The 18637-nt window shown below is 36.4% G+C and overlaps 1 protein-coding gene across 1 annotated transcript; it reads left to right on the forward strand.

Moving 5' to 3' along the window:
• The first annotated feature begins 9435 nt into the window (after positions 1–9435).
• LOC115751219 (F-box protein PP2-B15-like) lies at positions 9436–10546 on the forward strand. Its single transcript, XM_030688993.2, has 3 exons — positions 9436–9750; positions 9845–9963; positions 10049–10546. The coding sequence occupies exons 1-3, from the start codon at positions 9502–9504 to the stop codon at positions 10491–10493; spliced, it is 813 nt and encodes a 270-aa protein (XP_030544853.1). The 5' UTR covers positions 9436–9501; the 3' UTR covers positions 10494–10546.
• Positions 10547–18637: the final 8091 nt, after the last annotated feature.

The following is an 18637-nucleotide window of genomic DNA, read 5'->3' on the forward strand; positions in this document are numbered from 1 at the left end:
GAGGGCTTTCTTGCTCCATATAGAGGTACTCGATACCACCTATTCGAGTGGACAGCTGGTTGCACGCCAAATTATGTTGAGGAGTACTTCAACATGAAGCATTCTCAAGCTAGAAACGTCATAGAGAGATGCTTTAGTCTACTTAAATTACGGTGGGCTATTCTTAGGAGTCCATCTTTTTATCCAATTAGAACATGAGGTCCAATAATCATAGCTTATTGCCTTATACACAACTTAACAGGAAGAGAAATTGCTATTATCCAATCAAAGCGCAGTTAGATGGAGTTACTAACACCATTGAAGATGTGGAAATAATTGATGTTGTTGAGCCATCAGATCATTGGATGACATGGAGACAAAATTTGGCAGTACAAATGTTTAATAAGTGGAATGCAAGTCAAGGATAAGAAGGAGTTGTGTGATTTAACGTTATTGAGAAGAATAATTTGTTTCCCATTGTCACAAGACTTGAGTTGTAAATTTTTTTTTTTTTTTTGTCCACTGCTATTAGACATGTATAATATGGTGCTAGTTTGTCATTATTGAGAGCATCCCTTATGTAATATTTGAATTATGGCTAAACAACAGGTTACGTACCTCCTCGAAGCCTCAATTCCGTACCATTTATCTTGCTTTCAAATGAATTGATAATACTTGCATGCTATTTTACAAACTTCGATCAATTAGAAGTGCGTGTTCAATAACGTAAATAACAATTTAAATATAGTGGTTTGTGAGGCTAATTCTATTTTATTTTTTTGCAACAAGATTTGTAAGTCTAATTAATTGTGCATATTTTCAAGTATACATATTTGTATGATAATAAAACCGATATTATTTTATGGGAACTACGTAGGGACATATACGTCATTTACTTTTATACACAGTTTCTGCCAAATAATGGATAGGATATGATATGAGAATATCCGACTTTTAATCCGCAATTTACAAAATAGTGGATGTAGGATATGACAAAATTTCTATATTTCTTATCATATATTATCCAGTCCTATCTTGGCTAAAAATCCGGACGACCAAATGTAACCATAGTGTTTGAGCCAGCTTTCACGCCCCTTGACCAATTCGCTATTATAGGCGAAGTTAAGGATATATCGCCCCGATTTTACTTCGGCAAATTCGGGGATTTTGTTCTCGGAACTCTTTTAAAAAGATTTAAGCCTAAAAACGAGGCGGGCCATCACATTATTCATATAAACAGGACAACGCCTCATAAATCTGGAAACCTACATTTTTTTTTCTCCCAAAGCACGTGTAATGAGGCCTAACAAGTTCCTCCCATTCTTCAACGTTGCCTTGTAAAAAATTTGGATTATTACTAAAAATGTCTCGTTAAGTAATAAAAAAAAAGTTTTTTTTTTGTATTTATCAATGCTTCGACGCCTCTAATGATGCAGCAATGAACATTTTCCGAATATCAAATTATTCTTAAAGATGACATGAAGACGTTTGGGAGCAGACGAAGGTATTGATCACGGCAGTGGGTCTTGTGTTAGTGCCAACAGGAATGGCGTCGCTACTTGACTTTTTCATAAGTCATATCAAAATATGTTTTGAAACCTTAAAGATTTATAATTTTACCAAAAATTATACGAAACACGTGAAATGCGATTCAATAAAGTTCCCGGAATGTTCGTCGGTTCATTCTTATCATTCTCCCGAAGCCAATCTCGTATATGTTTCGGTAATCGCGCATGCATGTGTGGACTAGGAACTACCCCGTCCCATCGATTCGTCCATTGCATACAGACGCCGAACATCCGAGAAGTATAGCTATTTCGTCAAAGCTTTATTTAATTTTTATCGGATAGTCAGAACTTTATTAAGGAATATTTTCGAGACACTTGTTAAGCATGCGTTTCAATTTTCACAATAGCGATTAAGCATAACACGAAAAAGAGCGGCACATTACTGGAAACCCTAAATTTTTCTTGTTTGCTGTCTCACAAGCATGGAGGAGGGCACACAAAATGGAGACGTCGTCGTCCAACCTGAGTTAACCACTTTCTCTATGTCCTCAGCATTTTTCGCCTACAATATCATATTTGAGTTCTATCTGGACTTAAATGGGCCAACGGGCCAACGGGCCAATGGGCCTTCTTTCTCTGTAGCTGCTTCTCCGGCCCATCGAGAAGCCCATAACGGACAGATTCTGGCAAGTAATCCCTACTGAGAATATGTTTATGTGACTGATTTAGGGGCAACCTTATGACCGAAAGATTCTTAAGAGTTGGCCTAGATGTCTCGTATTTTGTGCCAAATTGACGACAATGGTCGGTAAAGGTGAACTTCCCGACGAGTCCTTCCAACGATGCCACGAACAACAAAAATTGGAAAATCTACGACTTGTTCAACAAAGTCCGCTATACTCCCATTCCCTCCTATTGAGATGGTCAAACAAAATGGTTGACTCTTCCTCTCTATTGAGATGGACGTATGAGTTGTACGAGAGAAGTCTCATATCGAAGAATTGATGTGGAGTTTGAGTAGTTAATATATGATAATTGGCCTATAACTCATTGATCCAAGCCCATGAATAGCTACTCGTATATATAGGGTGATGGAGATTCAGTTTGAGATAAATTGATGCATAAAGATACTAAGTTGTGTTTATGTGTAGGATGCGTTCGTTTCACAAAAAAAAATGATTATTTATATCATTTAGAAAAATTAGACGATTGGATATATTTTCATCACCAACAATAGCATACTTAATTATTTTTGTGGTTGGTGAAAATGTCTTATGTTCATTTATTTTTGTGAACGATATAAACGATCACTTTTTGAAAAATATTTTCCAAATCTTGAATCTTTCGGAAAATGTCAAAATATGCACAATTACGGCAAAATAGTGCTAGTTAGCGATTTGGGTAAAATCTGACTAACGTGATTGCCGATGGTAATAAAGTTAAGACTTCCCGTTGCGAATTCGATAGACTTTAAAATGCACGGCTATAACTTGTCCTAGTATTGAAAAACATTTCACTCGTGCTTCTTTTGAAGATTAGCAACTTGTGATTAGACGGAAGTCTATCTCCATTCAGTTATGATGCGCGATCACGAACATTATCATGCTCCAATATATAACTTTAGTCATGATTTAGAAATCTTAATCTCTCTCTATTTCTACCCCCTTCCTAACTTTGCTCACGTGCCAACATCGTCGCGCACTCATGGTGGTCATTGACTCCTTCGACCACCATCGTCACCGGCGATGGCTTTGCCTAGCCCTCCTCCAAACGCCGCCTTTCCCAATGTCCTCTCTCGGTATGTTATATGTTATACAAGAAGCAACGATGGCCTCAATAGCGATAATGGAGAGAGAGAGAGAGAGAGAGAGAGAGAGAGAGAGAGAGAGAGAGAGAGAGAGAGAGAGAGAGAGAGAGAGAGAGAGAGTAATCGGGTCGTGCTTATTTTCTAATGTAAAGAAGTTTAGTTTGCTAAATTATATATTAATCGTTAGAGATGTCATTAGATATATTAGGGAAAAAAATATTTTTCATATTTTGCATAATATCTGTGATTCGGGAAAATTGTCCAATCAAACCTAAATCTATTATATGGATACCAATTTAGGTCTCAATTTTTTGACTTTGCCAATTTAATCTTAAGCCTCTACGCGAAATACCAATCTAGTTATTTTGACAAATTTTTAGTGAAAATCGCTGAGGTGCCACGTAAGCTAGCCGGCAATGACTTGGCCGTTATGAAAACATGAAGTCTGCGTTTGGTTCGTTATTAGGAATTTAGGAGCATTGGGACCTAATGGCATCCAACTAGAAGGTAGGACTTAGGAGTTGGGTTACACTTAAATTTACACAAACTTCCAAAGTTCGTCGGTGCATGTTGATCAAATCAAATCAAATGATTTCTATTAATGTTTAGTGCCATCACATTACTAGTCTTTCCGTTCAATTTTTAAATTTATTTTCTAAATTTTTCTCCAGAAAAAATATTCTCGTGTGGTCTTTTGGTAGTAGTATCACACAGACCATAAGGCATGTGCTCAACTGCAATCCTCAACTCAATCCACCATGCTAGTGTAATCTCGATGAATCATTTACTAACTGTGCTTATTTCGCGACAAATGAATAAGTCAAAAAATAATTTCTTTAAAATGATTACTTATATTTTTTGAAATAATTGATCAATATCGACAACAATTTATGTCTAAATATTTTGTAGGCAATGACAATATTTTTTCTTCATTCGTTATTTCAAGCAATATGAGGGATTAGTTTTAGGAAAATACTATCTAATACGTTCGTTTATCGTGAAACAAACGACCCCGAGCATAGTTCACTTAAAATTTAGCATCTTTGGCATCGGTCGGCAAGACCATACCTGCTTGATGTCCCCGGGTTTCATCAAATTAATTTGCATCGGCATGTCCAAAAATGGAAAAATCACTAAACCCACAGTCAAGTGGAAAAAACATCACTAATCAAGCTAGGCATTTAGGGTCTATTTGGTAATGATTCTGATCCAAAAAAGTGATTCTCATTATAATCATATTTTTTTATTCTGTTCCCTGGATTATTTTAGAGAATTAGAACGCGTTTGGTAAGCGCACAAAATTTTTCCCAAGAACAACCAAGTGGCGAGAATTCCTTTTTTTCAAAATTTTCATCTTTTTTTAATCTTTTAAAAAATGCTTTTTTTAACTTTTTTTTAAAAAAAAATTTACATTTTTTAACTGCCCCCATTTTTATTTTTTGCATTTTTTGAATTTTTTTATATTTTTAATTTCCCTCTTTTTTAAAATTTTTAACTTTTTTAAAAATTTTAAAGGTTTTTAATTTTTTTTTAAATGTATTAAAAAATTAGTTATAAGTAAATTTTCAAATCCAATTTTAATTTTTTTAAAGTTCGGAAGTTCACATAGAAGCCTATATGGACTTAATTTTTTAAAAAAGAATTGAGACTTTTGTTTTTTTGTGATTCTCAAAAGTGTTTCTTTTTTCGGAATCAATGTGTTTTTTTACTTCTTGTTTTCGCTTCAAAATTGTTCCCGGGAACAAAATTAGAATCGGAATTATTTACGTTACCAAACATGTTTGATCCTTTTTTGTTCCGAGGGATAGAATCAGAGAATCGGAATCGTTGCCAAATAGATCATTATTGAATTGGATAATATTTTCCTAAAAATGTTCCAGCAAGGACAAGACTGATCATTGGTGCTCTATCTTTGAATTTGATTTTTCTTTGCTTTTTTGGTTTTCCTCCTTCCTTTTTTTTTTTTTTGCTATCCTTCATTTTTTTTTTATTTACGTGGACATTTAGGACTTTATTACAATGTAATCCCTAAAATTTTAATTTGACCAATATGGTCATTGAACTTTAATCCAATATTCAATATGGTTCATTATTTTTCAATTTGACCAATATAATTTCTGAACTTTTGAGTCCCCGAACTTGAATCAATGAAAGAATTACATCGAACATTTTCCTATAGTTCAAGGACCACATTGAACATTTGATTAAAGTTCAAGAACTATATTAGTCGAATCAAAAGTTAATGGATCACATTGAACATTGGATTAAAGTTCGGGGGCCATGTTGGTCAAACTTAAAATTTATGAACTGCATTGCATATTAGATCAAAGTTCAAGGACTATTTAAGTCATTATCCAGTTGTTTGACAATAAAAGAACAGATTCATATGCATGGATGAGGTGCACAATATAGGTTTCACTTTCTGCGCACCACGCTAGGCAATTTCACGATCGGGTCATTACTCGAAGTTTGGCTCGCCCTCTTATACTTTACGAGTTCGACTTTTATCTATGTAAAACTGCTTTTCTTATATGGGGAACTCCCAACGTCTCTTTCCCACATCGTCACGAATGATAAAGACAAAAAAAAATTTCAACTTTTTAAGTAAAGTGCATTGAACTTTCAGATGGTCCCCAAATCGTGCCCAACTCTTTTTCCCTTTGGATAAACGTGATGGATTCCTCCTCTCTTGTCCTCTTATAGGCACGATCAAGAAGATATACATCTCTGATTTGCCATCCTGTTAGCCCTAGCATTTTGACAATATAGTTCAAATCACCTCTTGGCTCCCAAATTTGCCTTATTTCGTGTAATCCTGTCGAGTCACTAACTAAACTATAGTTTTTTTTGGTTGGATACTAAACTATAGTTCAATAAAGAAGTTTTAGCATCTTTAGCATTATTCGGTGAGACCGTATCATCCCCGATGCCCCCCGCGGGTTTCATTGAATCAATACGCATCGGCATGTTCCAATCAGATATCTCGCACCGATGTGACACCCTCGATTTTCTCACCAAATCACAATATCTATTAGAAAGCCCAACCTAAATTTTTGGATTAGAATTTCTAACCTATTATCATAGCATGAAGTTTCGAGTTCAAATCATTCCTGGCCCTATTTGCCTCTCCAATCAACTATATCCACGCTTACGACTAGGCTAAAAGATCAGATTAAACAAGATGGGGATTGGTAGAATAATTAACAATTACATCATGCAATCATCTTAACATTTTAAGCTTTTAAAGCAATTGACAATGGCTCCACAAAATCTCACAGAATCGAAATGGCAAAACCACTAAGCGGACAATCAAGTCGATAGGAGGACCATCCCTAATCAGGCCAGGCATATCAAGAATAATGCAAAACAAAAGCCATTATCATCCTAGCGTTCTTGATGACTCCGCCGATCTTGAAATAGAGAACGCAAGTACAATCCATATGAAACTTCTTTAAATAAAAGATAAATTTAAATAGGAGTAATGCACAGAGAGATTGTACGACACCATCCCTATCGATGGGAAAATTATCCAATTAGTCATAAACTTATTATACAACGGCCAATTCAGTTATAAACATTTTAATTTAGCCGATTTTTTTGGGACAAAAATTTAGCCGATTTAGTCTTAAACCTTTCCAGTATAGTCCTTCCAATTAGAAAGTGTATGAATGAGTTGGCCATCGTTCAATAGGTTTAACACTTTTTTGGACAATTACGACTCGACACATCTTGACATCCCAAGAATTTCTCTTTCCGGTATAAAATAAATTTTATGAAAAGCACCTTTTTCCTCCACCTTCCCGTTTTACCTCAAGTGGGTCTCAAAAGTTTCTTTCCAATCAAAGAACAATTTTGTGGAAAAAATAGACAGAAAAGGCCAACAACTTTATTTTTATGGGTCAAATTTTCATCACAACTCAAAGGTCGAAGATTTGGACTTGAATCGACGGTCACAATTGATCTCCTTGCTAACCATAATCCAAAAATAAATGAATAATTACAGGACTCAAGACCCCTATCTTAATATATTCATTGTCCCGTCGCTTGATAAAGGCAAAAGAAGGGTTTTTTTCTAATTTAATTTTCAAAAAAAAAATATTTACGAAATTATTTTTAAAAAATATATTTACAAGTTTGGATCTCACTCTACAGCCCAATTGCCGAGCAGCTTGTGCTGGGCCTCGCCCCTGCTGCTCGGCACCCCAACCGCCAAGCGAGCGGCTGGGTTGTTTTTATTTTTTTTAATGTTTTAATTATTTATACTTATAATATTTAGTTTATTTCGTATTTTTTTAAAATGTTTATATTTATTTTATTTATAATTTTTTTCTTATGAAGCTTATCTTTATAATATACTTAGTAATAATTAATATAAAAAATTATTAAGATCTATAATTAATAAATAATGTTGTAATTATGTAATTAATTAAAAATATTTATAAAATAAAATTGGTAAGATATATGAAATTAAGGAGGACGAGGATCCGGATGTCATTTCGTAAATTTTTTTTGAGAAAATTAAATTGGAAAAAAACCCTTCTTTTGCCATTTTCCCTACATTTCATAAATGACAAATTTTATCGGCTTTTGTGGTTTTGTCAGAGTCCCTTGTCACATTCCCCAAGAGTTGCGTTAGAACAAAGGTTGTTCGATTGATAAAGCTAAACAATGCACCGGCACTCAACTTGTCACGCACCACATGCATGAACCTCTTCCTTGATTCAATATCATGTAAGGTTGTATGTTCGATCGTGATGCAATAGAAGTGTTAACTGGAAAAACTTTCCAAAGGGTAAACCGAATTTGATAGAATGATAATGTAAAAATTACATAGGCGGACGTCCATTATATAGATAGGGCTCCGAAACATGTAAACGAATCGAATCAAATCAAATGGAATCCAAATCAAATATTGCGATTATCTATATCGCTAAGTTTCGTAAAATTAAAAAAATGCCCTAAAACCTATCTAAACGACTCCGAAATGCGAAAATCCATCGCACGTCATAGCAAAGCAGTGATTATTGATTAGAAGGTAGTTTCGCTTTAGCCGACCGAGTTTGAGTGCAATCCGAGCTCCTTGACCTCAAATCGGTGAAATTTGCTCGATTTCTAACGGTCACGTTTTTCTAAAAAATCACACCAATTGTTCTACATCGGAATGTTGTTGGATAGTTGATTGACATTATTTAGGTCAAGTACTTTGTCAATTCGGTATGCGGCAGCCAATATCTACTTGTCCACGTGATCATACGGCCTTGCATGATATTAAATTAAGGAGATGGTTCATGCATAAAGTGTGTGACAAGTCGAGTGTTGGTGCATTAGTCAACTTTATCGGTCGAATAGCCTTTGTCCTAACGCGACTCTTGGGGAATGTGATGAGGGACTCCGGCAAAACTACAAAAGGCGATAAAATTTGTCATTTATGAAATGTAGGTTTTTTTTCCAATTTAATTTTCTAAAAAACAAATTACGAAATGACATCCGGACCCTCGTCCTCTTTAATTTCATATATCTTACCAATTTTATTTTATGAATACTTTTAATTAATTACATAATTACATAATTATTTATTAATTATAGATCTTAATAATTTTTTATATTAATTATTACTAATTATGTTATAAAGATAAGCTTCACAAGAAAAAAAATATAAATAAAATAAATATAAACATGTTAAAAAAATACGAAATAAATTAAATATTATAAGTATAATTTAAAAAAAAAATAAAAAAAAAAAAAAAAAGCCCAGCCACTCAGCAACTGGGTTGCCTAGCGAGTAGGCTGCTCGGTAGTTGGGCTGCCGAGCAGTTGGGGCGGGGTCTAGCACAAGCTGCTTGGAGCCCAATTGCCGAGCGAGGCCCAACCTTGTAAATATATTTTTTTAAAAAAATTAAATTAAAAAAGAATTCCACGAATTGCGTGTTTCAACTTAATAACGAGGTCCATGTGAAGATGGCTGAAAATGACGTAGCCCCGACCGACTGTACTGACATTGATGACGTAATACGGCCAGGGACAATTTCACAAATACATAAAAGTACAAGGACTGACATCGAAAAATTTTGAAATTCTCCCGGTGGGGCCCCAAATAGCCTACCGCGTGCCGACAGTTGGCCCATACATCGAATAAAGAGAGAGAGAGAGAGAGAGAGAGAGAGTCGACGACGCTTCGCTTTTTGGGCATTGTCATATGACAACACGATGGACTCATTGCCCGAACTCTGCGTCTCTGCGATTCTCGCCCTCACCTCCCCTGAAGACGCACGCCGGCTCGCTCCGGTCTCGTCCACTTTCCGATCAGCCGCCCAGTCCGACGTCGTCTGGGACGGCTTCTTGCCGCCGGACTGCGACGTCCTGCTCGCGAGGTTGGTGAGGCCCCTCAAGTTCGGTTCCAAGAGGGAGCTCTTCCTCAGCTTGTGCCAACCTCAGCTCATTGATTCTGGAAGAAAGGTGATCGAAGCTTTCGTGGGTCTTTCCTTTTTCCTCTGTTATTTTGACGTAGAATTTGAGGATTTGGTGAAATTTGTTTCTTTATTAAAAACAGAGCTTCAAGTTGGAGAGATCGTCTGGGAAGACATCGCATGTTCTGTCTGCAAGGGAGCTTTCCATAGCATGGGGCGATGAACCCATGTATTGGTCCTGGAAGTTCGTGCCCGATTCGAGGTTTGTTTTACTTCGTGGACCATCACTTGTCGTTCGCTAAAACACAAAAGGTTTTCGAGAGGAGAACGTCTTTCTTTCCATGTAGATTTCGAGAAGTGGCGGAGCTCCGAGCAACAGATTGGCTGGAGATTGAAGGCCGGATGTCGACAGCGATGCTATCCCCAAACACTCTCTACGAAGCCCATCTCATCATGAAAATCTCTCACCGCGCATATGGGCTGGATGCGATGCCATGTCAAGCATCAATTCAGTTGAAAAACCAGGTGGTGTCCACAAGCGCGGCAATTCTTCAGCGAAACCATCAAGCAAGCAGAGACAAGCAGAGGCCGGGCACCGAAGGCGCAGAGAAAGTCCCCATGGAGAGAGAAGATGGGTGGATGGAGGTCGAGCTAGGCGAGTTCTTCAATGGCGGAGTCGGCGTTGATCCTCATGAGGTGGTGAAGATGAGCTTCAAGGAGGTGAAGGGTTATCAGCTGAAGGGGGGGCTTGTCATCGAAGGCATTGAAGTGAGGCCTAAAAGAATTGTGTGAAGAGATCATCAATAGTTGCAAGGATCAGGAGGGTTGTCTATTTCCTTTGCCCAAAATGTTGCAAAACTTCGTGTTTTTTTATTCGTTTTCTGGGTATTTAATTATACATTTCTCATGATAATTAGGTGCCGTGTAAGATGTGAATGTCCACCTATATGAATAAAATGCGCTCGTATATCTATGTCAGCTTATTTATGAGCTAGGCTATGTTATCGTCACGTAAGAGTTGAAAATTATTGAAAAGATCCACATCATTATTTTTTATCGATCAAGTTAGATGGAGTTAATGAAATAATTTAATTACACTAATTTGATAATTTTTAAAATTTAATTGTATTTTATTTTTATGAATTTTAATATTTTTTTTGTCAAGTAAATTTTAAGATTCAATTATACTTTTCGTGATAAATTTTAGCACGTCCAAAACTTGGCTGGTCATGGCTCAAGAGCTAATTCCATTTAGCTCCAATGAGATGAGCAGGTGAGAAGGAGAAGTCTCTATCAACCAGACTTGCTTGTCTAGTCTAGAAGCTCACGGACGAAATCCAAGAGTCACGATCAAAATCAATTCTTTTATCATCAAATTGGGAAAAGGCCGCCTCAGCTGAAAAAGTCAAGTACAAGAGCTGAAAAAGACGATGAGCCTAAGAATTTGACCATTCCATTTGAATAAAATACTAATTTTGAAGTAGATTTATCGAGCAAAGTGAAGGCACAAATAGTCAAAACGATGGCGCATTTCCAGTATGCATAGTTTAAATCGAGAAATATCTCTTTTTCTAGTTTGATTTGTGTATTCTACTATAGACATTGAGAGTAATGGCGAGTAAAAAGGTCGCACGGAGGAAATTAAATCAGATTTTCCGTACCGAACGATGGAAAATATTTTCTAGTTCATTTTTACATTTCAGCCGAACACAAAAAAATATCGTCATTTTTCTAAAAAATGATCCGTTAGAAAACATTTCTAGAGACAACTCTTTTTTTCCGAAATGAACAGAGCCTAAATTTGGTATTTTGTTTGTTTGTTTTGTATTGTATTTTATTTCTAGCATTAATTTGAGATAGAGGAAAAGGAATCACATCAAGGCATAGTATATTTTACAGATATCATCATCTAGTATCATTCGCACACATAAGGAAGCCTTTCACAGTACACACGTTAGTATCGTGTTAAAATGATCAAGGACTTGTATCGAAATGATTCCACATACGACAATATTTAAAATCGTTACATACATTGAAACGGCTATAACAAAAAGTTGGATGGGAAAAGTAAAGAATTGTCTTCAGAGTAGTCGAAATCATTTTCGAAAAAACGAAATAGAATCGACAAATACATCACTAGAATTCGCATATGATATTGCGCATAGGGTGTTATGTTCACATACATTATGGCCTCCAACGTTTGAGTGATCGTCCAAGAGGGCAGCGATCTTCGAAATTCACTGGGTTTTTTTTTATGAGTTTCATGACAAAATGTGGCCATTTTCTTGCTCGACTCAATAGGCAAGGCCTTATACAAGAATCTTACCTACTTTGGAAAAGGATAAAGGGCCAAAAAGTAGGTGCTGCGCCAAGATTCTTATCTATTTTTCATGCCGGATTTGTACAATTATCGTGTATCCCGAATCTAAAGTTGCGATAGCAACTTGGCCAATGTTGAGAACTCGAAAAGTTTAGAGAGCTATGCTGCCAAAAAAGATAATTTGGCCATTGATAGATGACACCCGAAAGTAGAAGAGTTCAATGGGGGACTATTCTAGCATCGGCCAAACCCCTTTGAACAATGCAATATTGAATCAGAGAAATGATGATCGCCATACGCTCGGACCAAACCCATTTTCTTTTTGTGACGAAGAATTGTCCATCTAAGGTACACAACTGTCGGGTGATCGGGCAACCCGAACATGGAATTGTTTAGATTTTTCAGCATAGTGGGGAATCGAACACGCCTCTTCCGCCTTAATTATACCCCAAGCATTACGGGGAATCGAACGTGTACCGTGTGACGGGGCAAGTCGGGCGAGAACGTCGGCAATCCTCGATGCACGGCAGTTCTTGGCTGTGGGCGGACGATGTCGCCATGCTCGAGAAGCATCTAAAAATCTCTCCTTTCTTCTTTTTGGACCAGATCTTTTGGGAAGAATGGAATCCCTTTCAATCTTTGATTCAAGCTTTCCTGCATTCAGCCCCAATGTGGGGAAGCTACAGCTAAGTTCCCCAGTTTTCTGTCGGTCCCCTTAACGTTGGATGTCACCATATGTCCACGGTGTGTCGTCACATGTCAAACTAGTACCAACGCCAAAATCGCATCATGTCGTCATGTTAACGATGCTCGTCGGCTACGACTCTCTTCCCCCCAACCCATCTCCTATATATTCATTTCCCATGCATCGTAATGTTCCGAGAACAAGCAAAACAAAAGATGAATTGTCCATCTAAACTCCCCTAAGAGGGCGATTCTTGCTTTTGCTTCAGTCTTTCCCCGTCGAAATCCTTTGTGATCCGCCGGATACACACAGCTTCATATCGATCTGACGATGTGGATTGGAGCCAACAGCTTCCGGCTGCATCGGGGCATTGTCATTGCATAGTGTAGCATAAGATTCGTAGGAGAGGATGTTCGCGGTCGGCATTTTGTCCACCTCTACTGGCCGGACATTGGTATCCAGAAAGGTAAACTCATACCTCTTACCTTACCATATGAAGTGCATAGATCAAGGCAACGAAACATGCATTAGAGTCGGAACATGCATGGAGAAGATAGACAAAGACAAGCATGACTCAAATCAATGAAACCCTTTCATCTATGAGGTTCAAATTTCAAAAGCTCATTGAGATATCTTAGTATTTGAAATGTACATTACAGACATGTCTGAATCATCATGCAGGAAATATTTCTTCTTTTTTTGGCCGCCAAAGTGCATTACTTCATTAATAACCGGAACTTAAGCCACAATAGGGTTCGAAATCACAACATTATAAAGACCATAGAGAATGGGGGGCTTAGTTAGCCAATTCGGGCTAAGAGAATCTTTCTGTAGGGCTTTAGCCACCCAATGTAAGAAACATTTCGAGTTGCTTAAAAAGACTATGCTCTTCCATCCAATCAATGACCGAGGTTAAAATGTTGTGCATTTCATTATAATGTGCTGTAGCCAAAAACTTTGTATCTCGCGATTTGGTGGACGATGACGGGTTTCTTTAAAAAAAAAGGACTCGATCGATAAATTCAGTTGGACCCACCTTTACTTAAGAGGTTAAGTCAATGGATTACGAGGTCAATTAGGATCTATTAACTGCTTCACATCACATCTGTTCTCCGTTGTGAAACCCTTTCTAACACAAGTCACACGTGCATTGATCTCATGGCAAATTATACTTATGGTTTATGCAAACAGGATGCGTCAAAGTTTTTTGCAAAATACTTTTTTAAGAAAGTTTCAGTTTGATTACTATATAATCTCTACAGGTATAGTTACATGTCTTCATACATCCAATATCTCCTCTGGGTATATATGTATCTCAAGTATTAGAAATAATATGGATTAAAAAGCACAGACGCAAAAACAAATGAGAGGAAAAACGATAACTGATAGCTGACAATATCTCAAGGATCAAATATGAATCATTCGGTAGATTTATATTTGATTTATAATATATTGATGCACGTGCTATCTTTGAGGATTACCTTATAAATTAAAGATATACGTCATCATATGCATTAGCTCTTTTGGTTCAGTAACACATCCTCGTATACATATATCCTCAGTACATATGTCTATTAGAGGACAATGTATATGCACGTGTGTGGGTTATTTGACCAATATGTGAAACAACATGGTTAAAAGAATAACACAAAAAACCCATATGACAAGGAAAAAAATAACTGCTAAATGATGGTGTCTTAAGAATGCTTATGTATTGACAGGCGATGGAGCAAATATGAATCTTTCAGCAGATTCATATTTGGTCCATCACCTGTCGATGCACATGATGTCTTTAAGGCTTGCCATATGGACCAAAGATACATATATCCTCATATGTGCTAGCTCTTCTAGTGCAATAACACATCCTCGTGTATTCATATATCCTCACTCAAAAGGGTATATATGTCTATTAGAGGATGTTGAATACATACATGCCGGGGTTATTTGATCAAATTTGAAATGGCAGGCATAAAGAAAAAACCATAGAAATTTAAAATAATAAGAAAAACAACAAGTGATAAGTGACAATATCTTAAGGATGCTTATGTATTGACGGGCGATTGGTCAAATATGAATCACCCGAGTAATTCATATTTGGTCCATCACCTGTCGATGGACATGTTGTCTTTAAGGCTTGTCATATGAACCAACAATGTATATTCTCATATATGTTAGCTCTTCTGTTGCAGTAACACATCCTCATGTATGCTTATATCCTCACTCAAAAGGGCATGTATGCTTGTTAGAGGATGATGAATATGCACATGACGAGGCTACTTGATCAATGTTAGAATGGCAGGAATAAAAACAACACAAAAATCCCAAATTATAAGAGGAAACAAGAAATTATAAGTGACGATGTCTTAATGATGCTTATGTATTGACGGGCGATGGATCAAATATGAATCACCTGGGTAATTCATATTTGGTCCATCACCTGTTGATGGACATGTTCTCTTTAAGGCTTGCCATATGAACCAACCATATATATTCTCGTATGTGTTAGCTCTTCTGGTGCAGTAACACATATGCGTATATGTATATATCCTCACGCAAAAGGGTATATATGTCTGTTAGAGGATGATGTGCATGTACATGCCGGGCTATTCGATCAATATTGGAAATAGCAGGGATAAATAAACAACACAAAGCACCAAAATAACAAGAAATGGCAAATGATAAGTGACAACGTCTTAAGGATGCTTATATATTGATAGGTGATGGATCAAATATGAATCACCTGAGTGATTCATATTTGGTCCATCACCTGTCGATGCACATGTTGTCTTTAAGGCTTGCCATATAAACCTACAATTTATACACTCCAATATGTTAGCTTTCTGGTGCAGGTAAACATCCTCGTATATACATATATCCTCACTCAAAAGGGTAAATATTTATGTTAGAGGATGAAGTATGTATAGATGCCGAGCTATTTGATCAATATTGGAAATACCAAGCATAAATATACAACACAAAAAAACCAAATAACAAGAAAAATGACAAGTGATAACTGATAAGTATCTTAAAGATGCTTATGTATTGATAGACAATGGATACAATATGAATCACCTAAGTAATTCATATTTGGTCCATCTCTGTCAATGCACATGTTGTCTTTAGGGCTAGTGATATGAACCAATGATACATATGCTCATATGTGTTATCTCTTCTGGTGGAGGAACACACCTTCGTGTATGCATATTCCTCACTCAAAAGGGCATCGATGTGTATGAGCTAGGGCTATTATTATTAATGAACATGCCGTGGACCAAATATGAATCTTTTGATAGATTTATATTTGATCCATTACATGTTGATGCACATGTTGTCTTTAAGGCTTGCCATATGAATAAAATATAATACATGAGTTCCAATTTTTTGAAAAAAAACCGGGAAAATATCATGGCAATACACTGCATTATGTGCGGATGTAAACAAAGTATCTGCTCAGGAGGTTGACTAACTGTTTCGAATTTTGACTTTTCAGTTTTTCAATCCAAATTATTAATCTTTTTTTTTACATTAAAAAGCGAATTAAAAGTTTATCTATAAAAAGCCCTAGTCGGATCTAGTTTGTATGGGCTTTTCTACGTGCTCGAGAACAGATCCGCAATGCAATTGCTACTGGCTCGACCCAGCTTGACTCAATCCTTTTAAATATGGGATGAGCATGACTTGAACCATTGAATCGCATCAAATCGAATCGAGCTAGACTGAAATTGCCGGTCCGAGACGAGTGCGTGGTTTCCGAAGTTCGGCCCACAACTAAGTCACATCGGGTTTTGCCACCATTTTTTTTCTTGCTTTGATTTTTCTCATTAGATCTATTATACGAGAAAAGAAGAACTATTGAAAAGTATATCTTTACGTTTTAAGCATGTGAACAGCTTATTGGATTGATTGATATCGTATTATTCTCATTTAATGTAATCTGATTCGAGTCTTTTGCGACCAAAAATTGATTTGGTCTAATTCGACTTCGCTCTATATCCGAACCATGTCGACCTATGCTAGATCAAATTTTCTTGCTCTGGCCATCTATCGATGAGCCGTTCATCGCATTTAAGAGTAGCTAAGGACGGTAATCCCCACGAAGGAACCATAACAACTGCTATAACATGTATTACGATTTCGGAACAATGTCATGTGAGTATCTAGATTAGATATCTTGCCCAATTTTACGATCGAGTACATAAATTTCTTTTTTCTTTCGAATACCTGAACATTACAATCGGTCACTTCGTAACTGCCGCTTCTTTCGACCTATCGACCGACGACTGCCGACTTTATGCGAACAATTTCTTCTCCGACTGATCTCTTTTGCCACCGCTCACTTTTTCACCACTTGCTTCACAATCTATAGACAATCACCCAAGTTCCACATGATTGCATAACACGTGAAGAATCGATTGACCCGGATAACAAGATTATCCGACGCAATAAGAATTTTTATTTCTTTCCTCAAAGCAATTAGAACAGGTTACCATAAAACTAACCAATAAAAAGGAAGGTCAGAGAACCTTAAAATACCTTAAATGGCATTTCTAATAATGCCGGATAATACCTTTGGCCAAGATTAAGTGGTTCAAGCAACACCCGGAAATTGATTTAGCCAACTAATCATATGAATTTTCCCTTATACATGCGAAATTCCATTCACTTCTTTGACTTTAGGAGAGGTTCGAAAAGGAAAATTGGAATTTCCTCTTAAGCATATGGGAGGAAAAAATGACATTACGATCGAAATTGATCCGAATTTATGGGCAACCAAAGTCAGGGAAAGAAAAAAGCAAAAGAAAAGAAAAGAATTGTTTGAATCAGTCAAAGCATGTGGGAATGGAAAAAAAGTGACCATCAAATCTTGTGATCTTAGGTTCAAATTTTATCGACGGCATTTCACGAGTAAAAGCCCGAACACGCCTTGCCAGTGCCCATACGGGGAAGAGCGGCCTTCACATAGTCTGGATAGTGTTGGATATTTCAGCAATTTTGAAATATTTATAATGGCTTTGATAATAGTTATGATCGCCTATTAATTTTTCATTTTGTAATGGTGTTATAAAGACCGTATAACGGCTTTCTAACAGTCATATATGTTGAAAAAATATTAGATAACATGAAAAATAAGAATAGTTGAGAATCTATGTAGAAAAGATGAGATAGTGAGAACTAGAATATCAAGCACTGTCCTTAAGGTTATTTCGCCACGTAACTCGGTGCGTAAGGCCTAGCGATTATCAAAACAGATCTTCCTCAATATTCCGCATAGAATAACAGAGGGAACACAAATTACAGCATTAATTAAAACCCAGCTAATAAACAGAAAGAAGATAAACGAAGGTCTCTTGTTTTTTGGTATGATTTTATTGTAAGTGAAAATCTTTTTATAAGCAAATAAAGAAATAAATTAAAAAAAAATCAAACAAATCAAAGCAGTTATAGATTGATTGATGAATCAAATCAGAATGATTATAGATTGAGTGACGAAATCAATCAAATCAAATTAGTTTCAAATTTATTGCATTGACTGGGTCAAATTATCACTAAGGCTGTTACAATTGATTGCATCAATAACATAAAAACCGTTGAAATGTCCAACAACCCCCCATATATTTCAAAATTTTTTTTTAAAAAAAAGAGAACTCTAGGTTAAATTCAATGAATGTAATGCATCGGAACTAGTGCTTGCTAGGCTATGAACCAGATCTAGAAGGAATGAAATATAATTCATGAAATCATTGATGGAGTTTGAAACTTCTATGAACCAAGAATTTTTTTTTGTTAATTATAGTTTTCACCAATCACATTACACCCCCACAATTTTGTTGTTCAATGTGGTTTCTCGCTAATAGGCTATGCGCGTACCTGGTTTATTTTTAAGTGCTCTAAAGATTTTTGCTAAAAATTATACAGCTTAATACACCACCA

This window comes from Rhodamnia argentea, chromosome 6 (genome assembly GCF_020921035.1).
Source record: "Rhodamnia argentea isolate NSW1041297 chromosome 6, ASM2092103v1, whole genome shotgun sequence".
Lineage (NCBI taxonomy): Eukaryota > Viridiplantae > Streptophyta > Magnoliopsida > Myrtales > Myrtaceae > Rhodamnia > Rhodamnia argentea.

Bases quoted from the DNA above. Each gene is read 5' to 3' on its own strand.
- LOC115751219 (XM_030688993.2), top strand. From the start codon at position 9,502: ATGGACTCATTGCCCGAACTCTGCGTCTCTGCGATTCTCGCCCTCACC. The intron at 9,751-9,844 runs GTGATCGAAGCT...TATTAAAAACAG, and splicing joins TCATTGATTCTGGAAGAAAG to AGCTTCAAGTTGGAGAGATC. The intron at 9,964-10,048 runs GTTTGTTTTACT...CTTTCCATGTAG, and splicing joins AAGTTCGTGCCCGATTCGAG to ATTTCGAGAAGTGGCGGAGC.